General features: G+C 37.5%; 1 protein-coding gene across 1 annotated transcript; it reads left to right on the top strand.

The window, feature by feature from the left end:
• The first annotated feature begins 15,990 nt into the window (after positions 1-15,990).
• LOC136261848 (uncharacterized) lies at positions 15,991-27,254 on the top strand. Its single transcript, XM_066055927.1, has 4 exons — positions 15,991-16,040; positions 17,012-17,119; positions 22,623-22,963; positions 26,593-27,254. The coding sequence occupies exons 1-4, from the start codon at positions 16,025-16,027 to the stop codon at positions 27,010-27,012; spliced, it is 885 nt and encodes a 294-aa protein (XP_065911999.1). The 5' UTR covers positions 15,991-16,024; the 3' UTR covers positions 27,013-27,254.

The following is a 27,254-nucleotide window of genomic DNA, read 5'->3' on the forward strand; positions in this document are numbered from 1 at the left end:
GTGTGTATTCATTACATACATGCTACATATGTTTCTATATATGCCTCTAAACATGGTGATTTGGGTTACTGTGGAACCTTAATCATCATACAGTACGATAGTACTGTATATTAGGGATCATGAAGGTTTGGGCTTTTCTGGCCAAAATACCACCCTAAAATCAGTCTCACAACACCTTTATGGTACCTTGGCAGTACTGGTTAGGTAACCAAGTCCAAACGTGCCTTCAGTATGACTTGAAATGCCTCCGATAGGTTGCTACAAAAGTTAAATATTTTCCACTGAATACCTGATGATGCCTTCAGATAAGTGTAACTCAATAATGGCTAAGGCTACAGGCTTGATTTTTTAAACTGCTCAATGTTGCTTCAGCCCAACAGGTGCCTTCTGCAGTACATACAATACATGCTTCGTGGTGTCCTCTTTTATGTCCCATTTATCTTTGCTGACAGTGCAAGATGTCAATTTGTAGTAGTGCCATGTGATGACTTTGAATTCCCTAAGTTTGTAATGGAAACTGTCTGAGTTTTCCATTGTGACTGTAATGATTCCAGAGATCCTTCTCATAGTGTCTTCATTTGTATAGTGCAACTGGGCATAAACCTCCAAACTTATTTTACTTACTCGCCCACGCATTTATTTCTATATGCCACTAGATACATTCTATAATGTTTTTATCCTTTCATGAGTTGCTTTGCTCATTAGTATTTCATATTTTTTTTGTTTTTTTGTGGTTATACATATTTGCAGTGTCTCAGAGCGTACTTTTATAAAGTGTGGTTTTCAACAAATTTCATAGAAAAATCAGTAATCTGACTTTACGATGTCATAAAACAAAAACTAAAAAGAAATTTACAAAACCCCTACTACAAATTTTAGGCATGTCTATCTCCTTTCAGAAAATAATGAGTATATGTAAAAATTTTGAAGTATGTGAAACTAGATACATTTTTTCGAAACGCTATGAAAATCACAAAAATCACCATGACTTACTTTAAAAACATTTTTTTACAAATCTGGTACTATGAACTGTCAGGCTTGATGAGACCTTTCATCTACTAGAAAATTGTTGAAAAACTCAAAAGTATATAAAACTAGATACAAAAAAACCAAAAACCATAAATATACCATTTGCGAGATAATTGCGGTAACCTTTGTACAAATATGTACAGATACATGAGTATAACCATGTGCAAAAAAAACAGAATTAAGATGTGTGGTGTATGTCTCAAGTTATAACCAGAAACATGAAATTTAACTTTTTGGAAGTACATGCCTGGTTGCACTATAACGCTGTGTGTAACATAGCTGAAAACAAAGCATAGCAGCCACTTCAATATTTGGGGTGTGCATTCAGGAAAAAGCATAACCCTGGTGCTATTCTTTTTAATGTGGTATGCACAGGCTCTCCAGTCATAATAATGTTTCAAAAAGGTGAATAAACAAGTATAAGGAAAAAGTAAGAAGTTCCATTAGGGATCATACAAATAAAGAGTAGTGAAACAAGGGAGGTTGACTACTCCTGGAGATATACTAGTGGACATTTAATTCCCGATTACTTCAGTCATGGGTATAAATTGAAGTAGGGATTTAATGTCCACTAGTATATCTTCAGGTGTAGGTATAGACTAAAGTAGGGTCAGGTGTAGTATTCCTAATTATAATGGTCCAAAGTACTGCCTTTCTAGAACATATCCGGGGGATTTCAGGAAACCCTTTTAAAATAATATATTTAAGTTTACAGCACAGTAAATTATGCTATAGCAGGAACTTAATTCCTTGAAAGATCTATAAAGAGGACATGATAAATATACTCTAATAGAGCATTCATATAAATATCATGTGTAAACAGAGTTTTTATTTCAGGGATTTCCTTGGGAAAGAAAACTAACAGACCATGTAAATATTAATGTGTATACATCAGCCTGTACTGCTAGCCTGTGGTTTTCTTGTGATGGGAAATGGATTGACCTCCTGTATTTTATTTATATCACTTTAGTGCACAAGATACATACTTGATAGAAACATTGAGTAACTGTTTTTTTTTTGTTAGTGCATGTTCATTTGTGCAGAGCAGAGCACTGAGTTATAGTGTTACTATCACAAATAATGTACATGAAAAAATGGCAATTTGTTGAATTTTGAACCATCAAATAGTAATTTTTTGAGATCTCTCAGTAGCTGAGGCTGCATTTCCAGACTCCTACATTAGTATCTTTATAACTGCTGTTAGAAATTCTGTGTGGCTACATGCTTGCATATTTAAATTAGCCTAAGTTTATATGGTTATGTACAATCATTCAAACTTTTTTGTACATTACTGATGTTGAGATGGTTATAATATCAGTTTAGCAATGATAAATATCTAGTGCAAATATCTTTCTTGTTATAGTTAGTATTTTTGTGTAGCAATAGTATTATTATATAGTTGAGGCATGTGCAAAGGGACAAGCAAATCCTACCACTCTAATATTGCTCACACTCCAGTTGTTGTTATATGTAACCGGGATGCATAAAGGGATCTTCCATACACATCCAATTTATCAACTCTGATGTGGCTCGTAACATCAGTCATTGACTTTAAATTTGGTCAGGCAACATAGCTTAATGAATAGACAAAATTTTAGGTTTATGTCTGTTGAACACTAAATTATGACTTTCAAGTTCAAAGAATTTGATGTGTGTGGAAGACCCCTTTTCACAAATCCAGTCACATATAACAAGTTGTTCTACTGTACTTTACAACAAATGCTATATTGGATTTATATGGTTAGTGGCAATTCGGCATACTGTGAGGTGGAATATAATGTTGCTGTAAGACCATTGCATAAAGTCTCATATATATAAAGCAGAATGTTGGGGGGAATAATGAGTCTATCAGTGCAATCATCTAGAATTTTGCAATTTTTTAAACTAACAATGCCAATTTTACTGTAGCATTTTAAAACCAAATTTAAAAAAAAACCTTTTTCACTTGGGCTACCAGTGCTCCTGTACCCTCTTAGAATTGTCTATGTACTTGGAACATAATTATATGCTAAACGTATTAGAAGCATTTTTTGCTTTTCACATGCACATCATTATTGGCCTTAAGAGAACTTCTTTCAAGCTAAAACTTTGCCAGAGCTTCACTTGCCTATGTAAATAATAGTAAAGAATTCTGAAAAGATGTGATCATATGAATTCCAGATCAGCAACTGTGTATACTATGTCTTTTGTTGAGGTAAACTGTAAGACAGTGATGCTGTGAAAAGTGTAAGCAAAGCTGCTTAGTTAAATCAAGAGTCCATAATAAGAGACTCTTGGTTAAATGTTATGAACTGGTAGGTATGTATAGATTTGCGTCAAATACTCTAAAAGTCTTTTCACATTAAATGTGCATTGAATGTGGATCCAGTTGTGGTCAGACTGAAAGTGTATTGGATGTGCATCAAACCATTTAGTTAGGTTCACTTTTGTTCGAATTTTATGGGGATTAGCATACCTATACATTATTGGAAAATTTAGGGGATCAGGAATCTGAAAATCAATGTTTGTATTTGCACAGATTTCTGCAAGGACAGCATTTTTAAATTTCAAAGTGGTAGCTACTAAAGTAAAATTCCTGGTATATCAATTTCAATTTAACATAAAAGTTCATAATGAACTCAACGGATTCTCTAGTGACATTTTTCACATCCCTATTCATTAGAGGTGATAGTTAATCATGAATAATTAGAATTTTTACAAATGGAATAGAAGAGCTTCTATATTATGCTGCAAAACTCAGGAATGATTTTTAGCAAACAGACTTGAGAGATTAAATGGATGAGATCTATGTATAACTGGTGCAAAGCATAAGTTTGGATTCCACTGAAACAGTTCAAGCCGAAAAACAGCACAAAAGATTGAGTTACTCTAATAGAGCAGTCACATATTCCAATAAAGCAGTCAACGTTGAGTCCATATTTCTAATGTAGCAGTCACTTTTGTGAAAATCCTAGCTAGTGTGCTCATGTTAGGCATAAATTTCAGGAGATTACCTAATACTAGGTTTGAAAGAAAAATTGTAATGTGCGTAAAACATGCTCCTTTAAAAGGTAACTTTGAAAATTAGCAATTGGTAACTATGATTTCACCCTGACTAGATCCAAGAGTACTTTTGCACCAGTTTGTGGCATGCATTGACACAGTTAATTATGTCAAAGATAACTTTGCTCAAAATTTATGGCCTACATAATTATTATTAGAAAGCTGAGAGCATGGAGATCAGTGAAAATCAATGCTTACATTTATACAGATACCTACATGTTAGTCAATTAGCAGTTTGAAAATATCAGTTCATATGGTGCAAATATCTCCATATGTCAGCCTCTTATTTGCAACAAACACTATTTCTATGTTCTCACACCCATATAGAATCCATTGATAGCCTCTATAAAGTGCTAAGAAACTTAATTTGGCAGATAGTTATTGCATGAAACAAAGTGAATTATTAACATTGTGATGTAGAATATAGCTATACGTATAAAACATCACAGCTATGCATCTACATACATATACGTATATGTATTAATAGTTAATACAGTTAATTTAAAGATATGAGCCTAAAAATCATCAGCACTGTTACTGTTGTCGTTTTCAATGCATTATACAGTGCGATAATACTATATATTAGGGATCATGCAGGAGCTTTCCAGTTCAAAGTATCACCCTAAAACCAATCTCAATTTCCCTTCATGACAGCTTAGCAGCATTGGTTAGGCACAGCCAAACTCAAAAATTTCTTCAGACTAACCCCAAACTCGTTCTATGGCATTTAAATTTTTTCTACTTAACAGAATTTTATGCTGACTGACATCCAAGTATAACTTGACATATGGACTTGATTTTGCCAACCTCAGACATACAATACATGTGCATCATGGGCTTGACTTTGTCTTTGTATTCTAGTTCTCTTTGCTGACAATGCAAGGTGTCAATTCACAGTATATAGTGTGATACGGCTCAACTGTGGCTGTGTAATAGTGTTGTTCCAGTTTTCAGTATTGGAACTAAAATAATTACAGTTCTAGCCCTTTTTATTCCAGTTCCAGTTCTAGAACTAGAACTGGAACTGGAACTGGAACAATAATTTTGCTTTCCTTAAGACTGGAACTAGAACTATAATTTTGCTTACCTCAAAACTGGAGCCAGAACTAGAACTATAAAGAAATTTCATCAAGTACTAGAACTAATACTGGAACTGGAATTGGTCATATAATCATACAGTTTTTGCCAATTAGATTTTATGCTCTTTACAAGACCAGAATTTTTCTGCTGACAAAAACACACAATGTAGACTAGTATACAACTTCATGAAAAGCTGTATGTATTACAATCATGTATGCATGTGCTAAAACACTGCTTGAAACAACTGATTAGCTAGAGAATGCCAAATGCAATGCTGGCTCAGTCATATTGTTATTTCTGCATTGTTCAGTGTTTACTAATTAGCTATACAAGTATTTATGTACCATGCCACTATTCAGACTCATTAGTTACCTCAAAAGACTTGAAATAGTGGTGTTATATAGTTGTTTGTCTAATAATTAGCTACATACATGAAATGATTAAATCTGGCAAGACTAGCATATAACATTTTTCCTTCTATACTTGTATGTTTAAATCTTCATGTGTACCACACAACGTCAACTATGAAAGGTAAATTGTTGCAATAGCACTAACATTTTAGCATGGAGCAGTTACTTCTATGCCTGTCATTAAAAACATGTTGGCTAGATATTTTATTACTGTGCCAAATGTCCTTGTTTATTTTTGTCACCTTCTGGATAAGGATCACTCCATCGACAATGGCTTATTTAAAGATGTGTGATATGCAATCATTCTGTCACTGGAAAGCAAAGTTTCATTGGATTAACAGTTAAGTAACATAATTTTCAAAGATTGTGTATCAATTTTAACTTGTTGGTGCATGTCTATCTGGTGCATAAAATTGCTCTTAGTGATCAGAGTAAATTAACTGTTGCTAATCGTTTATGTGTAAAAGGAAACTTCCATTTTAGGGGAGAGCTAATTCCAATTACTGTAATTTTAAAATGAAAATTGTTTCAAAATTCATCTAGTGCTAATTATGCTAAACATACGTTAGCACATTAGCAAAAAACACGGGCTCAAAATTTGACTGCTTATATATATCTAATCCAAAACAGCCAAGCTGTAAAAAAAGAGTGCGGCCCTGAGAAAGGCTATGGTGAAAAAAGATGTGAAATCCAAGGTGGCGGCCAAGAAATGGCTGTGATGGTAGGTTAATGGTAAAAATTTTAATAACGACAATTCAGGTGAATTTTGTGCCAAGACCAAGCGGCACCAAATTCACCTGAATCCTTGTTATTAAAATTTTTACCATTAACCTACCATCACAGCCATTTCTTGGCCGCCACCTTGGATTTCACATCTTTTTTCACCATAGCCTTTCTCAGGGCCGCACTCTTTTTTTACAGCTAGGCTGTTTTGGATTAGATTTCACTTCTTTTTGTATTTGTATACCCCAAAGCCGGCCTATGGCTGGCTTTAGAGCTTATTAACCTGTCATTTTTTCTTTACTACAGGAAGAAGAAAAGATGAAGCAGGGTGATTTCTTTGTAGCTGACCTCTCTGCAAGGTGATCCTTCTAGCTGATCTCTCTACCGGATGACTTGTTTGTAGCTGAACTCTCTACAGGGTGATTTGTTTGTAGCCGAACTCTCTACAAGGTAATTTCTTCTAGCTGATCTTTCTACAGGGTGATTTGTTTGTAGCTGAATTCTCTACAGGGCGATTTGTTTGCAGCTAAACTGCTGAACTCTCTACAATGTAACTTCTTCTAGCTGAACTCCCTACGGGTGGCTTGTTTCTAGCTGATCTCTCTACAGGGCGACCTGTTTCTAGCTGAACTCTCTACAAGGTAACTTCTTCTAGCTGATCTTTCTACAGGGTAATTTGTTTGTAGCTGAATTCTCTACAGGGCAATTTGTTTGCAGCTGAACTCTCTATACATGGTAGTTTCTTTGTAGCTGAACTCTCTACAATGTGACTTCTTCTAGCTGATCTCTCTACAGTGTAACTTGTTTCTAGCTGAACTCTCTACAGGGTGATTTGTTTGTAGCTGAATTCTCTACAGGGCAATTTGTTTGCAGCTGAACTCTCTACATGGTAGTTTCTTTGTAGCTGAACTCTCTACAATGTAACTTCTTCTAGCTGAACTCTCTACAGGGTGACTTGTTTCTAGCTGATCTCCCTACAGGGTGACTTGTTTCTAGCTGAACTCTCTACAGTGTGACTCCTTCTAGCTGAACTCTCTACAGGGTGACTTGTTTCTAGCTGATCTCTCTACAGTGTAACTTGTTTCTAGCTGAACTCTCTACAGGGTGATTTGTTTGTAGCTGAATTCTCTACAAGGTAACTTCTTCTAGCTGATCTTTCTACAGGGTGATTTGTTTGTAGCTGAATTCTGTACAGGGCAATTTGTTTGCAGCTGAACTCTCTACATGGTAGTTTCTTTGTAGCTGAACTCTCTACAATGTAACTTCTTCTAGCTGAACTCTCTACAGAGTGACTTGTTTCTAGCTAAACTCTCTACAGGACAATTTGTTTGCAGCTGAACTCTCTACATGGTAGTTTCTTTGTAGCTGAAGTCTCTACAAGGTAACTTCTTCTAGCTGATCTTTCTACAGGGTGATTTGTTTGTAGCTGAATTCTCTACAGGGCGATTTGTTTGCAGCTGAACTCTCTACATGGTAGTTTCTTTGTAGCTGAACTCTCTACAATGTGACTTCTTCTAGCTGAACTCTCTACAGGGTGACTTGTTTCTAGCTGATCTCTCTACAGTGTAACTTGTTTCTAGCTGAACTCTCTACAGGGTGATTTGTTTGTAGCTGAATTCTCTACAAGGTAACTTCTTCTATCTGATCTTTCTACAGGGTGATTTGTTTGTAGCTGAATTCTGTACAGGGCAATTTGTTTGCAGCTGAACTCTCTACATGGTAGTTTCTTTGTAGCTGAACTCTCTACAATGTAACTTCTTCTAGCTGAACTCTCTACAGAGTGACTTGTTTCTAGCTAAACTCTCTACAGGGCAATTTGTTTGCAGCTGAACTCTCTACATGGTAGTTTCTTTGTAGCTGAACTCTCTACAATGTAACTTCTTCTAGCTGAACTCTCTACAGGGTGACTTGTTTCTAGCTGAACTCTCTACAGTGTGACTCCTTCTAGCTGAACTCTCTACAGGGTGACTTGTTTCTAGCTGATCTCTCTACAGTGTAACTTGTTTCTAGCTGAACTCTCTACAGGGTGATTTGTTTGTAGCTGAATTCTCTACAAGGTAACTTCTTCTAGCTGATCTTTCTACAGGGTGATTTGTTTGTAGCTGAATTCTGTACAGGGCAATTTGTTTGCAGCTGAACTCTCTACATGGTAGTTTCTTTGTAGCTGAACTCTCTACAATGTAACTTCTTCTAGCTGAACTCTCTACAGGGTGACTTGTTTCTAGCTGAACTCTCTACAGGGCAATTTGTTTGCAGCTGAACTCTCTACATGGTAGTTTCTTTGTAGCTGAACTCTCTACAATGTAACTTCTTCTAGCTAAACTCTCTACAGGGTGACTTGTTTCTAGCTGAACTCTCTACAGGGTGATTTGTTTGTAGCTGAACTCTCTACAAGGTAACTTCTTCTAGCTGATCTTTCTACAAGGTGATTTGTCTGTAGCTGAATTCTCTACAGGGCAATTTGTTTGCTGCTGAATTCTGTACATGGTAGTTTCTTTGTAGCTGAACTCTCTACAATGTAACTTCTTCTAGCTGAACTCTCTGCAGGGTGACTTGTTTGTAGCTGAACCCTCTACAGGGTGATTTGTTTGTAGCTGAACTCTCTACAAGGTAACTTTTTCTAGCTGATCTTTTTACAGGGTGATTTGTTTGTAGCTGAATTCTCTACAGGGCAATTTGTTTGCTGCTGAACTCTATACATGTTAATCTGTCTATTGACACTATCAGGAACAGAGTCAAGTCCCACTTCTGGAATCATTTCATTCATAACTTTGACCCCCTTAACTCCCATACACTGCACTACCACTGTCCCTGTAGTCGGTGTGTTACTGATCATTTCTCGATTAACTACACACTGTTTTAGACAATTTATCATGTGTTCTTTTATTATTATTTTATAATTACTACTTTTGGCTGTAGGAACAAGCCTACAGACCTTTAGTACACCATATGTATTGTCAATTCTTGTATCTGTGTGTGTACCTAAGCTCATGCTTGTGTGTGTGTGTACTATAAAGCGTTAATAAATAAATAAATAAATAAATAAATAAACATGGTAGTTTCTTTGTAGCTGAACTCTCTACAATGTAACTTCTTCTAGCTGAACTCTCTACAGGTGACTTGTTTCTAGCTGATCTCTCTACAGGGTGATTTGTTTGTAGCTGAACTCTCTACAAGGTAACTTCTTCTAGCTGATCTTTCTACAGGGTGATTTGTTTGCAGCTGATCTCTCTACATGGTAGTTTCTTTGTAGCTGAACTCTCTACAAAGTGACTTCTTCTAGCTGATCTATCTACAGGATGACTTGTTTCTCTCTACAGTGTGATCTGTTCATAGCGGAACTTTCTACTGGGTGATTTGTTTGCAGCTAAACTCTTTGCACGATTGTTTCTTTGTAACTGAACTCTCTACAAGGTAACTTCTTCTAGCTGATCTCTCTACAGGGCAATTTGTTTGTAGCTGAATTCTCTACAGGGTGATTTATTTGAGCTGAACTCTCTACATGATGGCTTCTTTGTAGCTGAACTCTCTATTAGGTATCTTCTTCTAGCTGATCTGACTACAGGGTGACTTGTTTGTAGCTGAATTCCCTACAGAATAACTTGCAATGTAATATAACTGAGTAAATTATGAATGCAGCTGAATGCTTTATTAGGGTGACTGTTCTATTAGAGTATCTCGATCTCGCATTTGCTGCACGTAGTTGCCTTTCGAATCATAACTCAGTGATTTGTAATCCGATTCTTCTGTACTACTGCAAGATCTTTCTATGATGATTATTCCAGCTACATACTGATTTTTAGCTCGTTGCTCTAAGCGGTTTGCCTGGTAGACACGAAAACTAATAGTTTTTTTATTCATAAAAATCGATCGCGTAATTTTGACACAGGTTGGATTTTGTGTCATATCTCCATGGTCTTTATCCCGATTCCTTTCAAACCACAAAAAGGCACTCCTACGATGGTTGCTCCATCTACATATCAATTTTCAACTGATTCCTCCAAGCGGTTTACCCTGTAGGCGTGACAGACCTTCGACCTTATTTTACGCAAATAATCGGTCATAACTCCGTGGATGTTCATCGGATTCCTACCAAAGTTGGTACGGAGATCCGCCTTAATGAGTCCTTTAAATGTGCCAAATTTCAGCCCAATCCGAGCACTAATTCGTGTTTTATGGCGAAATTTGCGAAGTGTGCGAAATGAAGAAGATGAAGAAGAAAAAAACGAAGAAATTAAAACGAAATTTTGTTCGCTCGTATCTCGGAAATGGCTGGAGCGATTTTCTTCAAATTTGGTATGTAGACTCCCCTAACTGGGCGGCACGTCTCTAGCAAATTTGGTTCCAATCGGAAAAGGGATCTGTAACGAAAAGTTTGGTCCCGGGCAAAAATCGGTCCGGCCGGACCATTTTCAGTCGACCAAATTTAGTCCCCCCGGACCATTTTTAGCATCCGAAATTGGTCCGACCTGACCAAAATTGGTCCGGCCCAAACCTAGTTGGCCACATGCACTTCTGGCCACTCAGACCAATATTGGTCGACCAAAATGGGTCCGGGTGGACTACTAACGCATGCAGCCAATGATGCATAGTTATAAGTTGTTTGTGACGGAACACTGCAGCCGACTTAGCTATAGCTATTCTCATTTATCAATCTCGAACGCGAATAATGAGCATTGCAGACGTTATCACTACATGGATTTGTGCTTAAAAGGTTATCCAACAAGGGCACGGATCATTGCATGCATGGGATCAGCTAGCTGCATTGGAGGTGCTTAAGATCGAGATACTCTAATAGAGCAGTCACCTATAACATTCATCACCAGGCACTGATCCAGAAATAAATGAAGGTGGGTGGCTACCCAGCCTAGCCCAGATTTTAAGTTGAGAGTCCTGAATGTCTTATTATTTACATCAGGAAGAGCTGACACTGTTATTGTTTGGCTTGTACAGTGAAGCGCATGCACAGTAGCATGTGCACTGTGCTCTTATGCACATATAATGTCTGATCATGAGTTAACACTAATGGTTAAAACAATACATCTGTAACACCTGCATGTGTACATACTACACGTACATTCCTCTCTTTTGTATGTGATATCTTATGTAGGAGTCACTAGAAGATGATAGCTTAGGTTTGCTCCATTAAATAACTTAATGTGAACTCAGTATCATCTCCTACTGATCACATGTTCCTGCTGGTATAAACATTCTTTAAAAGTTATAGCTATAATATTCCCTGTATGCTTTTCACTACTTAACCAGCTTTAAAATTTTACTAATTTTCACCTGTGCACATATATATACCAATAGGAGATGCAGACACTGATCCAGAAATAAACCAAGGTAGGTGGCTGGCCAAGATTTTAAGATGAGGGTATTGAATGCCTTGGTAGTTACATCAGGGAGGAAGGGCTGACAATATTATCATCTATAGCTAGTACAGTGAAGCACATAGCTAGTAGCATGCCCTTGTGAACATAATAAGGCCGGGAAAACTTGATTAATTGTTTCTCATCCCCACCCACATCCCTTTTTACCCCACTACCTCTAATTTCATTATTGCTGTTATCAATCACGTGCATACGTATTTTGATGTTAGGAAGGCTGGTTATCATTTTACAGCACAGCAAATGTCACTTGCACCTCAGAAAAGGTGGTAGCTAATACGTAAGTAATAGTTCTTAAAGGTTTTAGTTAACCTTTATAACAGACAGCTTGATTTGGAGTATTGTCTTTACTAATGAATAATGAAAATGACCTCCCACCCACATGGAAATCTGAACTGATTTTTGTGGATGAGAAACTAGTAATCAAGTTTGCCTAGCCTAATGTAATGTATGGTTAAGACAAAGTGTAATACATCTGTAACACCTGTGCACATACTGCACATTCCTCTGTCATGTGTGATATGTAGATGATAGTTTAGATTTACTCCATTGAATAACTAAATGTGAACTATCATCTCCTACTAATGACATGCCCCACAAGAAGAAACATCACCTTAAAGGTTACAGCTATAATATTCTCAGTATGTTTTTCACTACTTAGCCAACTTAAAAGTTTGAGGCAGTCGCATTATTCCACATTTTAGGGTGAATTGCTGCAGACATAAAAGTAAAATTGACTCAATCCTAAAGCAGACCCCATAATATTATTTCCTTCAAGAAGTCCTCTGCCTGGTGATAGTTAATACTGCCCATGATCCGGCATAGATAAATTCATGTAGCTATACTGCTACCATCTACTGTAAGGTTATAGCCAGCTAGCATTGGAATCTGATGCAATGCAGGGATTTAGTTTATATTGATATAACGAAAGAGTGTTCATGATCAGTAATATTTGGCATTATTAAATAATGCAAATCTGAGTGGCTGCAAGGCCATGCATGGTGGGTGGCTAGCCACCCCATCCACCCCCTCTGGATCAGTCCCTGAGATGATATGTGTAGCTGTTTATGACAATGTGCGCATGGGTATTCCCAGATTAATAAAGAACTGACCAAGGGTCAGAATTAACAAATTAAATTCTGAGCTATATGCAGAAGTTGAAGATAAGACATGTTTTAATGACTGATAGATTTTATATATTGTCCACCATCAGTGATTTCCGCCATGTTGCTATAGTTGTTTGTCATAATCAACACTAACAGGCTGGATGAAAGATTCAACCAAACACTGCAGAGCCGATGATGCTTGTGAAGTTTATTGAGCATATAAAAACATACTTGGGAAGAATGATGTGATTATGATGTGATTTGGGTTGAGGCTTAGAAGCCTGTACACCCACCCAACCACATACATATACATACATAAATTAGATGCAATAAACAAAAATTAGCTATGAATATATAGTCATAAAAGAATACCTTGATACCTCATTAGCAGAAATGCGGTGACTACTCTATTAGGGAGTTTTGTCGTAATTCAACTTGCATCTCCAGTATAGTTGTAGATCTAACTTCAGTATTCAGTGGATCCTTGAGTGGTGGTTCATTATGGTATGTCTGCTTAATTAAATCCTTAGAAATGCTAAGCGTGTTCATATGGCTTTCGGCGACATTCGTGGTCATGTGTGGTAAATACCTATCGCCGAAGATTTTCTTAACGTGATTCATACCACCAATGAATTTATTACCACTTATGGTGCATTTTGTAGTCTTCTAATGGATCGTGGTATAGTAAGCTACTGGTTTACTTTCAATTAACTGAAATCCACAAAATTACTATAATAAAACTCTCTAATAGAGCGTTCAAGAATTTCTGCTAATGTGTGTTTTTGCATGCAACATTGCATGCACACCATGAGTCCATGTAGTATTGACCATGCATTTGAGTTGATGTACTGATGCCGGAAGAAAACCTCTAGTTCCCACTTGGACAGCTAGCTACTGACATGGAGAAGAAGAATGCAGGACTTTTATCATCTCACACTGCTTTAAATTAAAACAGCATTAATTTTGCGACTGTGTAGTGTGTGTTCAGCTGCATATATAGCTACGGCATAGAATAGTTTCTGTACTACTGTAATATGCACTTTCCGTAGCTAAATCAAGTTGGGAAACGAAACTACACTACTCATTATATAGTTTCCAGGCTAAGTCGGCTGCAGTGATCCGTCACAAAAAAACTTAGCATGGACCGACCTGTAACACTGATAGTACACGCAGACTTATGCATGCACTACACATGATCTCCTGTAATTGACACATATAGGTAATGATTGTGGTTGTAAGGTTTCATGTACTTGTAATGGGAGATTAATAGTGAGATGTAACACGAGTGGTAGTGTTTCCTAGAGTAGCCGTTTCACAGACCTGTCCACACAATGCCTGGTACACCCGCGGACTAACCAAAACTATAGTTGGTCCAAGTGGTCTAGGGTCCAGTGCATGTGGCCAACCAAGTTTGGGCCGGACCAATTTTAATCAGGCCGGACCAATTTTGGATGCCAAAAATGGTCCGGCTGGATTAAACTTGGTCAACCAAATTTGGTCCGGCCGGACCAGTTTTGGTATCCAAAATCGGTCCAGCCGGACCGAATTTACTCGGACCGATATTTCCGTGACAGATCACAGAGCTACATAGGTGTGAAAATTGCGTTTTCTTTCTTCCTGTTAATATACTCACGGTGTGGCGCGCCGGCTTCTTGGGCCGCACGACACACTATCGTGTGTCTTGATATAAGTGACTGCTTTATTAGAGTATCTAAATTTTCAGCTTTTTTTTCAGTTTGAACGTTTTAGTAGAAGTCAAATTATACTTTGCACTAGTTATACGCAGCTACTTTGCACCAGTTATACCCAGAATATTTGTTCACTATATATTATTCCTGAAATTATTGCAGTATAATAGATGTTCTTCTATTCCCTTTGTAAAAACTTTCAATTATTCATGATTAACTGTCTCATCTCTAATGAATAGAGGTGTAAAAATGTCACTAGACAACTAGAGAATTTGTTGAGTTCATTTATTAAATTTTATGTCAAACTAAACTTGATATAATTTTCTTATTTTATTAGCTGTCACTTTGGAATTTAAAAAAAGCTGACCTTGCAGGAATCTGTGCAAATGTAATTGATTTTCAGATTCCTCATACTCTAAGCTTTCCAAAAATGTATAGGTTTGCTAATCCCCATAAACTTTGAACGAAGTGTTTTTTTTTGACATAGTGAACCTGACTAATTTCACACTATGTGTGCAGCAACTGAATTCAATTCACTTTCATAACACGTGAATTAATTAATTAATTGATTTGTAATGAAAATTTAAATGGCATTGGTCATTGTAAGAGCTACCTTCTTCATATTCCTTGGAGTCGAAAGTATTCGTAACAAGGAATGTTGTTAGTATCACTTACAAAACGTTGGGTGCCAAGAAACTAGCTGGATAGTTCTTATGAGGAAACCTGTACCGGGCACAATGATTTCAGAATGGTACACTATTCTTTCGACACTCACTCATGGTCACCGTATCACTTCTGCAAGCCAAGTATAATACTAGGTATGCCATCGCTATAGTATGGCACAATAGCCATGCTTTGGGCAAGATATATATCTGGAGACTGTACGGCTCCCCCTTGTTAATTGAGCTAATGTGTAATAAGTCTTGCCGATTCACCTCTCTCGAGGTGGATTGATGTATAACCGGATTGAATATGCATTATGATCGATCTGGCTCAGGTGTGAAATGGTCTGCGACTGTAATGTGAAATGGTCTGCGACTGTAATGTGAAAAGGACTTTAAGAGCATCATTAGTATTACAATGTCTTGAAGTTAATACCTTAAATTATATTTAATTAATACAGTATTCATGCATGAATGTGAAAATATAGTTGTGAATATTTTCGGCATATAATGCAAGCACGATAGTGACATTGAACAGCACAGTGGGGATAAAATTTCCAGAAGCATTTTATGCAAGTACTTGTAAATATACAGGCACAGGTGAATACTTACACTCAGTAAAAGGCTAATATATTGTGTTTTTAAATATTGTTCATAATGTCATATGTGTAGATCATTAATATTGTTAGCAATTTTCAAAAACACTACATAAGTACTGCTCTGTGGCATCACCTTTTTAGTGCTAATAGGATGTTTTTATCATTTGTTTCAAATAAAAGCATGTAATGGCATCTTGTGGTAACAATGTTAAAATAATATCAGTGATTTTAATGCATAATTTTTGCACTCTACAGGTTTGTGTTTCCTCAAATTTACATCGTTTATAATACTGTCATGGTTGTTTCAGTTTGTAAGTTTAAAAAATCCATGTTTGTATATATATATATATATATATATACTTTGTGTATGTGTATAATATATGTGTGTGTATGTCCTTACACATAATAGGTAATTTCCAAGTAAGATGCATGAACACATGTGCATTGCGTAGTCTTGGAAACTAGGCTACAGCAATTACTATAGTCATGATCATTGCTACAAAAATGCTACACAGATTTTTTGTTGTTGTGTAAAAGAGTGATGTTATCTTGTAAAGACTGTTGTATTGATTGTTTACAAACATGATATCTAAAATGTACAGTACCTTCCTTAATTTTTCTGTGTCTCATCTTGGTTATTTAATATATAAGCTGATTGACACTTGTATAAATCAACCAGGACTATACATGAATATATGCATGCACCAATGATGGATCTAAGGGGAGGCACAGTGGGACTGTGCCCTCCCCCTACACACACACACACACACACACACACACACACACACACACACACACACACACACACACACACACACACACGCACACACACACACCACACACACACCACACACACACACACACACACAAATCCCAAAAATACAGCAAAACTTTTAAGATCGAGGATCACGATACACTAATAGAGTAGTCAGTCAAATACTCTAATAGACACCACATGTATAGCACCTAAGAATTCTCCGAGTATATTATTTACATATATATTAATTTTGTGCATCAAACTGCTCTACATAAAAATTTCAGTCCTGAAACATAATTTATATATTAAGTACCTTTAGCTTCTGGGAGCTGTGACCCACAGGCCCCATGCTTCATATACTTACTACCCTGCCTTTGTCAACCCTGGATCCACTCCTGTGTATGTACGTAGGTGCCCACTGTGCATACCCTATGCTATAATGATTATATTGAAGTTTTATTTATTTATTTATTTATTAGTTTTACAACCATGCCACATTTTAACTGCTCTCATATCTTCCTGCAGTGATATTCCTTATAATACCATTATTAATTGGTTATTCAAAATTTCTTTGCTCTGATCGCAATTTACTGGAGGCAATTAGATCTCCAACTGGATATTGTCAAGTACAAGGTGAGTAGTACTACTACAAGCATATACCATGTTGATCACGTGATATGATTTAAGACATCATAAAACACATTTATTGGCCCCCTGCTTTTTGAAAGTTGGGGCTTTAGCCCCTGTAGCTCCCCCACCACCTCCTCCCTTCCACCGCCACTGTGTATTCACAGGTTTTAAGCCTCCTCACAGGTCTTGATAGCATACACAGAGCTGTGTGTAGCTAACCAATCTGTACGGGATGACAGAGATATTTTTTTGTAGACTTCACAAAAGCCATGATAAAATGCTAATTCACCTTGAAATTTGGTGCACAGTAAGGATGTATTAAGGAAGTATACATACAAAGTTTGGTAAGAATCTGGTTAACATTCACAGAGCTATGGATGATTATTTTCATCAAAAGGATCAATATTTTGTCATGCCTAGTGACAGTTACAGAGTTTCAAGGAGAAACCCAACCTGGTCTAAATCAGGGGTCGAACTATTCTAATAGAACAGTTATTGAGAACTTGAAAAAAAGTGCATGAAAATTGTTGAAAAAGTTGTACAAGGTATGGACCTCCACATCTAATTCCCAAACCCTTCACCACTAAACCACTGCTGTCAATTGCAACTGTTTAGCTCACTTCATTTCTACTAAATAAAATTTCTGCATGTGGTTAAAATTAATTTTACTGAGTTCATAATTTCATAATCAAATCTAGATGTTTAGAGCATTCTATGAGTGTTGTGTTTTATTAAAACGGGTCAGCTTTCAAATATACTATACGTATACCGTATAGCGCAAAACATTGGTGGCGTAAAACTTTGGCGAATCGTCAAAAAATGGTATTGGCGAAAAAAACTTTGGCGAAATGCTCCACTGACTATCCAAGTGTAAAACATTAGCGAAACAGTCGAGCCTGGCCAAATTCTCCGTAACATTCACTACACCGAACGGAGAACCTGAACTCCAACGCATATTATAGTGTGGTATAGCCACACCCTCGCTCCGCGAGCCGCGAGGTCTAGTCTGTATCAAAACTATAACAGCTGTGCACAACCTTTGTGCCTCTATGAATATAACTATAGCTATATTAAATTCATATCCTTACAGGTCATGTAGCTGGGACTGTAACGTGACGGTGGGAAGTAAATAGAGTGTGTGATTGGCTCAACTGATCCTGCAGCATCCGCATGGCGGGTTTCGACTTCATATTTTCTGTGGAATCTATGATACGCGGATACCATGAATACCAACTAATATGGAATGATCCAATAATTGGCGAGGAACTTGGATGTGAGCGTGAGCCTGGCAACAGTCACGATCCGTATGCTGTGGCCGTGAAGAAAGCAATAGGAGGAAGTGACCGAATTGTAGGTCATGTGCCAAGAAGAATATCGACGATTTGCTCGTTATTTATTAGGAGAGGTGGATTGCTCATTTGTATAATTAATGGAGTTCGAAGGTACTCCTCGGATTTGCCTCAGGGTGGTCTAGAAATACCTTGTAAATTAATCTTCAAGTCCGTTAACGCCGATGAATGCCAGAAAGCTAAGAAACTGATCCAGTCCACACTGTCAGTGGAAGTGTTTGAAGTTTGTGCACCTACTCGACCTACCAATCAACAAGCATTGCCTGCAGCTGCAAATCAAGGACAGGAACTTGTGGTTTCCTCAGAGCAACCTTGCGAATTACCTGTTGTAATTGTACCTGAGCAGCATAATGAAGGTCCAGAAGAAGCGCCACCTCTGAGGAAAAGGGTTAAGTGTATTGACACAGAAAGAATCATAATGGGAGAAGAGTTGTGTGATATTGAGATTAATTTTGCACAGCAACTATTGAAAGAACAGTTTTCGGAACTGAATGGTTTAGTGTCGACATTATACCAAGACAGACGGTTACAAATGACTGAAAGTTTAGTCAGGAACAAAGTCCAGATCATACATTGTAAAGGCAGACGCCATTGGATAGTTGCCACAACATTGAATTGTCAGCTTGGTGAAGTCAGAGTTTATGATTCATTATTTCAATACTGTGACAAGGAAACAGAACATGTGATTGCTAATCTGTTCCAGGTAGGGTCAGAGAAGCTCAAGATAACAGTCTCGCAGTCCCAAAAACAGAAGGGAGGGACTGACTGTGGGATTTTTGCCATAGCTTTTGCAACAGCTCTTGCATTTGGGATAAATTTAAGCAAATTACAGCTGAAGCAAGAATCAATGAGAGCACATTTGATCAACTGCTTTAACAAGCATCGTATTTCCCCATTCCCACGTACGTAATGTTGGCAGAACACTTTAGATACTGAGTTGTAGTATATTGTAAATAATTTCAGTCTTAATCTATTTACACTGTGACCAAACTACACTAGTTATACATGTCAATTGATTGTCATTAGTATATAATCAAATTGAAACTAATCAGATTAAAGTTACAGCAGAATGTCATTATATGCTAGGCACTATAAGCAGTGTTTGGTGCAACAGAATCTGCAGACGTCAAGTAGTTAGTGATCCCAGCTTCTTTGAACCCATTCTTTATTATTTCAGGCTTAGTCTTGAAGTAATTGTACATGGACTCAATCCATCCAGCACTTAATGGCTTAACTGTGGATAGTTTCAAATCTACTGCTTGCGTTTCTGACTCTTCCTGTAGCTGAGAACACAGCTGCTTAGCATACCAATCTTGGAACCTGGAGCGCAAGAAATCCTTTGCTGCCTTATTGACACTTAAATCAAGTGGTTGTAATCTGTCCGTGCAATTTGCAGGGAGCAAAGCAACATTGATTGTGTAACTGTCAAGCAGTTTAAGCATAGAAGAAGTGGTCTGTGCTTTGAAATTATCAAAAATGAGCAATGCAGGTTGGTTGGATGATAAATTCAGTTCAGCTCGTTTTCTGTTTATATAAGGTACCAAAATCTTCTCAACATACTCTTTCATTGTGAATTCATTGGACCAATGGTTATCTGAATGGGTTATGTGCCACGAGGAAGGAAATTTATATTGAGGCAGACATCGAGTCGTTTTACCTTCATAAATTAATTGAGGTGGCAAGAAATCTCCTGACATTGACCCAGCAAATACTGCAGTAATCTGCCGTTTATCATCCTTAGCCACTACCTCAACTCTTTTTGCTCCTTGCTTTTCCATTGTCCAGGGAGTAACTGGTACATAATTAAGAGCAGTCTGATCAAAGTTAATCACAAGCTCTGCAGGAATGTCATCCATGGCAACGATGTTCTTAACGTCTAACAGGAAATCCTCTTTCACTTCTTTGAACCGTTCAACATCAACTTTAGCTTTACTGCAGGCTTTTCTCTTCACAAACCCCATCCGCTTCAGTAAATATTTTGCCCAGTCCTTTGATAACTCAATTTCAGCTCCTTTTTCATTATCTGCAAGAAGATTTGCATCTTTGTACAACAAAATACCTTGTGCACTGCCAATGACTACAGAAGTATTAACGGCTAAGCCCCGCCTCCTTACATCTTTGATGTATTCCTGTACTTGGGTGTCTATATCAGCCCCTAGCAGCAAAGGCCGCCCTGTTTTCTTACGAGGCAATTCTTTTACCTCTTCTGGTTCTGTCTCTTTCGTGGGCTCTTCATCAGAATTTTCCGAGGCTACATCGGAGCCCTCATCTTTCGGCTTGGCCTTCTTTGATTTCGCCTTAGGTTTCAATGTGTCCTTGTACAAATCTTTCAAGCGTCTTGCTGTGGTTTCTTTGAGAGGAAGTTTCGGATATTTCTCAGCATAATACCTTAGAGTAGCTGTTACGCCATGTTCTGCAGCTCGCTTGCCTACTTCGTATCGTTGACCTGGTGTGAGATAAAAATATGGCGAACGACCACGTGGCACTTTGGTCGCCTCTGTAACTTTTGCATTAGCCAATTCAATAGCTTTAGCTGGAATTTTTCTATTGAGCGGCCCATCTGGATCAGGAAGATTCGGAGAAGACGATGATGGAGTCGGCACAGGTTTAAAGTATTTCAGAATACCAGCCATTCTAACGTTAACTCACGCAACACCTATACTATAGCTAGTCTGCATGGCGACTGGCGCGGTCACCCCTCCGCATAGAGTGGACTCGAGCCGGGTTCCTCTTTATGCGAAGGGGCGGCCGCACCAGACACAATTAAGGCTAAAACTTTGGAGGGTAAAACTTTGCCGAATGGAAAAATTATTCGCCAAATTCGCCAATGTTTTCCACCGCCAAAATTTTGCGCTATACGGTAACATACAGAAAGGAGTGAATCCATGCAAAAACATGCAAGTTGTAAAAAGGGTGCGGCCTTCAAAAGCCTAACATCATTGCACCCATTTGTTGGTGATTTACAACCTTTTTCATCCAGGTATTTGAAGGCTACATTTTTCAGCTTGGCTTAGTGTTTTTGCATGGTATGCATATTGTATACATTTGTAGTACAGTAGTACCTCCATTATCTTAACACCTGTGTGCCAGCTGAATCACTGAAATGTTCAGATAAGTGAATTTGTTCGGATAAATGAACCCTGTTGATTTATATACAGACTCTGTTTAATTACTCTAATAGAACATACACCTGTTGACAAATTACTACTGTTTGGATAACCGAGGATTCAGATAATCGAAGTTCGGATAATCGCGGTCCTACTGTATGGTGCGTGGGCAGATCAAAGGCTGCTTCCAGGGTTACAAATCAGATATAAATCAGTTTGTAAATAATAGTTAGCTAAGTACCTCCTTTTGGCCATACAGTCTGGCCACTAATTAGTTCAAAGACATCAATCACCAGGAAGTCACAATACAAGGCAATGAATTTGGCTAATACATCAAGGAGATGAAGCGCTCTGGAAAGAATAAACACGCAGCACTGAATGAATGGGAAGGTACAACTTCTGGGTTGAGTTGGTATCTGTTTACCACACGCTAGTTTGTCAATAAATTAAGCTAGCCAAGACTATAGCCCTGTACCACTGAACAATTAATATCAGACACTTCACCTACACCCATCTATAAAGCAGTTGATGGCTGGAGTGGTTGGCATCATTATGGCACCTTGTACTGGTGCATGGGAAACATGCTACCAATGAATAAACTAGCTATCAATGAATTGACTGAACATCAAGACAATAAAATTGTTCCTTGCACACGGCGCTCAGCAGTAGCCAATATTAGCCTTTCCTTTTTGTTCCTTTCCTGTTACAAATGGGCGCCTTTGATCTGCGCACGCTGCTTAATCAGTTATAACACACCCATGAGGTTTGTATCTGATTTGTAAACAACTCCATCCTTGGGCCGCACTATCACATGAATTGGATTTGGATTAGTTGTAAATAAATGAAACTAGCAAACTGAAAAAGCAAGCTGCACCACAGAAATGTACAGCTATAAATCAATCACAACTAGCATTTTCCAACTAGCCCTTGGTGTACTGTATTATTGTGAACCTGTTTATTTATTTATTTTAAACATTGTGAAATAATTATAGCGTACTGGATTACATGTATATACAGTGTAATGATCTGCTATTTTTTCATCTTCCTTAGGGTTTATCCTACATGCTGGGATTCTGTATTTCATAGGAATTTGGTTGTTTCACTTGTCACACCTACTGTTTGCACTGGCTTTTCCAATTAAAGCCAAGAATTTTATGCAGGATTATTCTACAACTTGTCATGTAATAGAAGTTATCACTGTACTAATACTAGGCTCCCTGCCTGGAGCTGTTATTGTTGGAACTTCAAAGTACCAAGTTAACACGTTTCCACCAGAATTCTGCATTCCTGCAAACCTGAGTGTTTTCTTTCATAGTTTTGAACTGCCAGTTGCCATTGGTGCAACAGTTGGATTGAGTATGTCATTTACAGCTTTCTGGATTTTACGTCGAGTAAGTTACACAAAAGTATGCATACACACCATTGGTGGATCCAGCATGAGCATTTGGGGCTAATCCCTCTTTCATGTGCATGCACAGCCATAGGCAACTCCAGGATTTTAGTGACTGGTTTCTGATCAAGAGCATACGTAGCTAGACTTTTGGTGAAGACCAAAAGAAAAACGGTGGCTAACTGCCTGCGGAGAATAACTGCCCTCCACTAACTATGGATTAATATCACTGATAGAGTACAAAAAGTCCCTATTTATAGCTACATAGCTAGCTACATAGCTAGCTACATAGCTAGCTACATAGCTTGCTACACTGCTGCTCTAAATACTGTGACTGCTTTATTAGGGTGATTGATTGTTCTATTAGAGTATCTCAATTCTCAATCTGAACATGACTGGTTTCCAGAAACTTTAGAAACCCTCCTGGAGATGCCCATGACAGCTGTTTAAGTTCTCTCCATGCAATCATGGTCTGCCTCCATGAGTATCTCTTGCCTACCCCACCACCCCCCTCTCCTTCCACTCCTTTGTGAGTACTCGTAAAACTACTTTGCTGTAGCTCTTGTGTAAATTTCATACATGTGCTTGCTATCCTTGGCAAGTATACTGACTTGAATTCTTCATTTTATATCCCGAAACTTCCAATATGCAATTTGGATCACTTTCCAAAACCCAGACACATTTTGGGAATAATGAGTATAATGAGAGTTTTTTGGAATAGAATAATGATGAAAAATTTGGAGCATAATTTGATCTCTGAGGCCTAGTATAGCTAGTAAGCTTTTCACTAATCATCTGCATTAATTTTAGCCTGGATGTGCCCCTCCTCTTGCCAGCTGCTGAATCTGCATTTATTGTAGTGTGTATATGCAAAATTAATACTTTAAAATATTTTGCTAACGTGTATACAGTACATCTTATCATTTATACAAATATAAGGAAAAATTAGGAATTATAAGTTTGGTTAGGGATCACAGAAAAAAGTAGTGACGCAAGGGAGGTCGTTTACACCTGCAGATATACTAGTGAACATTTAATCCCTATATCCATGACTAAATTAGGGATTAAATGTTCACTATAGTATTTTGGTGGCCTCCCTTGTTTCCCTACTTTTTTCTATGATCCCTAATCAAACTTAGAATTCCTAATTATACTGTTAGTTTACTTTTTTGTAACATTATTACTACTGGTGAGCCTGTGCATACCTCATCAAAGAAAAGGATGGCACCAGAGTTACTGTTTTCATCTAAACTCATGCGTCAATTATCAATACTACCGACTCAAACGTGAAGTGGTCATTACGCTTTGCTTTCAGCTCAGCTTGTTACACAGCACTACAAATGAAGAACAGTATCAAATGCATATCTGCAATCAATCCAATTTCCATAGAAAATATGAACGATTCCGTTTAGCCATACATCGCACTACCGCGAATCAACACCTTGGGCAGTCAGCAGAAAGAAATGGGACACAAAGGAGGACAATTGGGCAAAGGTAAGTCCATGATACGTGCATTGTACATACTGTGGTATGTCAAAAGACACGTCATGGGATGAAGCGACATCCAACAGTTAAAAAATCAGGCCTACCATTATTGTTTTACACTTGCCTGAAGGCAGGCAGGTAGGCAGTTAGTCTGTAGAAAATTCCATTGAATAATTTTTAAAAGAATTTTGTAACAGTCTATTGGAAGCATTTAGGGTTGTACTGAAGGCAATTTTGGGCTTGGTTATACCTAACCATACAATACTGCCAATGCATCAGGATGTATTGTGAAGCTGGTTTTTGAGTGATTTTTTGGCCAGAAAGACCCAAACCTCTGTGATCCCTTATATAACATAACTACCATACTGTATGATAGCTACATACTCTAAAACTAATTTCACAAAATATACATTTTTACTGAATGTTTTAAGCATTACTCTAAGACTAATTTCACAAAATAAACATTAAAATTTTATAAACTGAATGATTTTAGCTTTAATTTAGGTTGGTTTTTTAGCCCAGTCTTTGAAAATCCATGCAGCCTCAATTTAGTTTGCAACACAATAAAGTCAACTCGTAAACCCATATGAAACTATATATACATGCAAAGCTAAATAATAGTTATACAGGCACAATGTGGAGTCTATGAAATTTATAAACCTGAAGGCCCGGGCTGTAGCGCCCTCGCTTCGCTCGTGCGCTACAGCCCGGGCCTTCAGGTTTATAAATTTCATAGACTCCACATTGTGCCCGTATAACTGCTTTAGACTCTATTTCACATTACACTCAGATTACTTACCTCATTCACGGCTGTTATTGCTGTAGGCTCGGCAAAAGCGGCTGGTTTTCTTGCGATAATACTAGCACCATGGCAACTATGCGTCCTCATGTGACAAAATAATAGTGCTCGTTAAATCACTGCACGTGAACAATGCATACTGATTGGATAAACCTAGATTTTGAACATATGTTATATTGTGCCTGAAAGCGTGGAGTATATTAGAAAACAAGGTGGAGTATATGAGATTTATTACCCACCCAAAACAGCCTAAATAGAGTCTAAGTACATCATTTCACCACTCCCTTACATTATATATACTGTAATATTATGGTACCTGTGATTAATTCCAGGGGCTGATATAATAATTATTATATCAGTATACAACATAATAGTTTTGTAAATATCTCTATATTTGCTCATTGTACGAGATAGAATAGGTTTATTTCCTTAAAATTCATGACTGTGGCTCCAAATCCATTTACGTGGTATAATTACATAGACTAAGGCTGAGGTAGAAGGGAGAAGCTCTTGTTAGGAAACTTTGCCTAGATATCCATACATCCATACCAATGGTATTTATATTCAATTTAATAACATATAGAACATGTGTGGTGTCTCCTTTATTGTTGAGCATGCCTTAAGTTGTCCTCGGAAAGATTCTTATTTGCCCGTCATAATGAAATCTGTGATTCTATTGCTCATTTGCTAAAGGAGATTTGTCATGATGTTTGCATTGAGCCTGGCCTTCAACCTTTGACTAGTGAGAGCCTATCTTATTGTAGTGCTGTTGCAGATGATGGTGCTCGCTTGGATATTGCTGCTCATTGTTTTAGGAGTATTCTACATCAACGTGCCTACTTTGATGTACGTGTATTCAATCCCTATGCCCCATCTTATCAATCAGAACCAGTGTCAACTTATTATCCCCATAATGAGCAGCAAAAGAGAAGGGCTTATGACCAGCGGGTGCGTGATGTGGAGATGGGATGTTTCTCACCACTTGTCTTTTCAGCTGCTGGTGGCTGTGGACCAACTGCTGATGTTGTCCTTAAGAAGTTGGCTTCATGCATTTCCACCCGCCAAGGGAAGTCCTACAGTCACACGCTTTGCTGGATTCGATGCCATATTGGATTTTCTTTAATGTGCTCAGCTGTTTTGTGTTTGCATGGTTGCCGCTCTTCGCCTTAATATAGCCGTTTTTGATTGTTTGTGATAATGATTTTTTATTATTGTCAAAAAAAATTTTAATGACATAGTGCACAAATAGAATAAAATGTTTACTCGGTACGTAGTAACGTTGTTGTGGTAGTAAAATGCTACAGAAGACCATTAAAATAATACACATCAAGTCTTTAATTTTACAGAATCACCAGTTAAATACAGCCAGATCAGAGGAAAAATCATCACCCAAGTCAAGTACTTTCTTAACAGTATTAAAGAGTTTCTGCACTGGCTTTTCTTCCACTCCTGAAACAAAACTATTCTTCCTTTTCTGGTATTACATTTTAGTAGTTGTCATACTATCAGCATACTTCACTGTGGTACTACAACAGGCAAGTACAAGAGCAGATTATTTTTATGAATACTTCAGATGTTCCATTGCTGGTTACAAACCTGAATGTGAGATTTATAGGGAGAAGTTAAATGATATCACACTTGCAGGTTATGTCCTGGATCTGATCTCTACAATGTTATTGTGCTCTGTTACACTGAGCAATTTAGTGTATGTATTACAATATTACGAAGTGAAGAAGTTTTTGTTGAAATTTTTTACTGTACACTGAAGAAAGATTTATCGCATATATATTTAGGTTTTTTGTATTCTAAAGTAATCAATTTAATATTTTACTGCATTTAAACTGTCAGAGTAGCAATATCAATTAGGTGGAGGATAATTGAAAGTTTAGAAACACAAATTAATGTCTAAGATAATTTTTTTGTAAGAACAGAATTGTTGTAACAACTTTACACCGCATTCCCCCCTTTTTGTATGTACTTTGTGCACAAAGAATTCACAATCAAGATA

Source organism: Dysidea avara, chromosome 7 (assembly GCF_963678975.1).
Source record: "Dysidea avara chromosome 7, odDysAvar1.4, whole genome shotgun sequence".
Classification (NCBI taxonomy): domain Eukaryota; kingdom Metazoa; phylum Porifera; class Demospongiae; order Dictyoceratida; family Dysideidae; genus Dysidea; species Dysidea avara.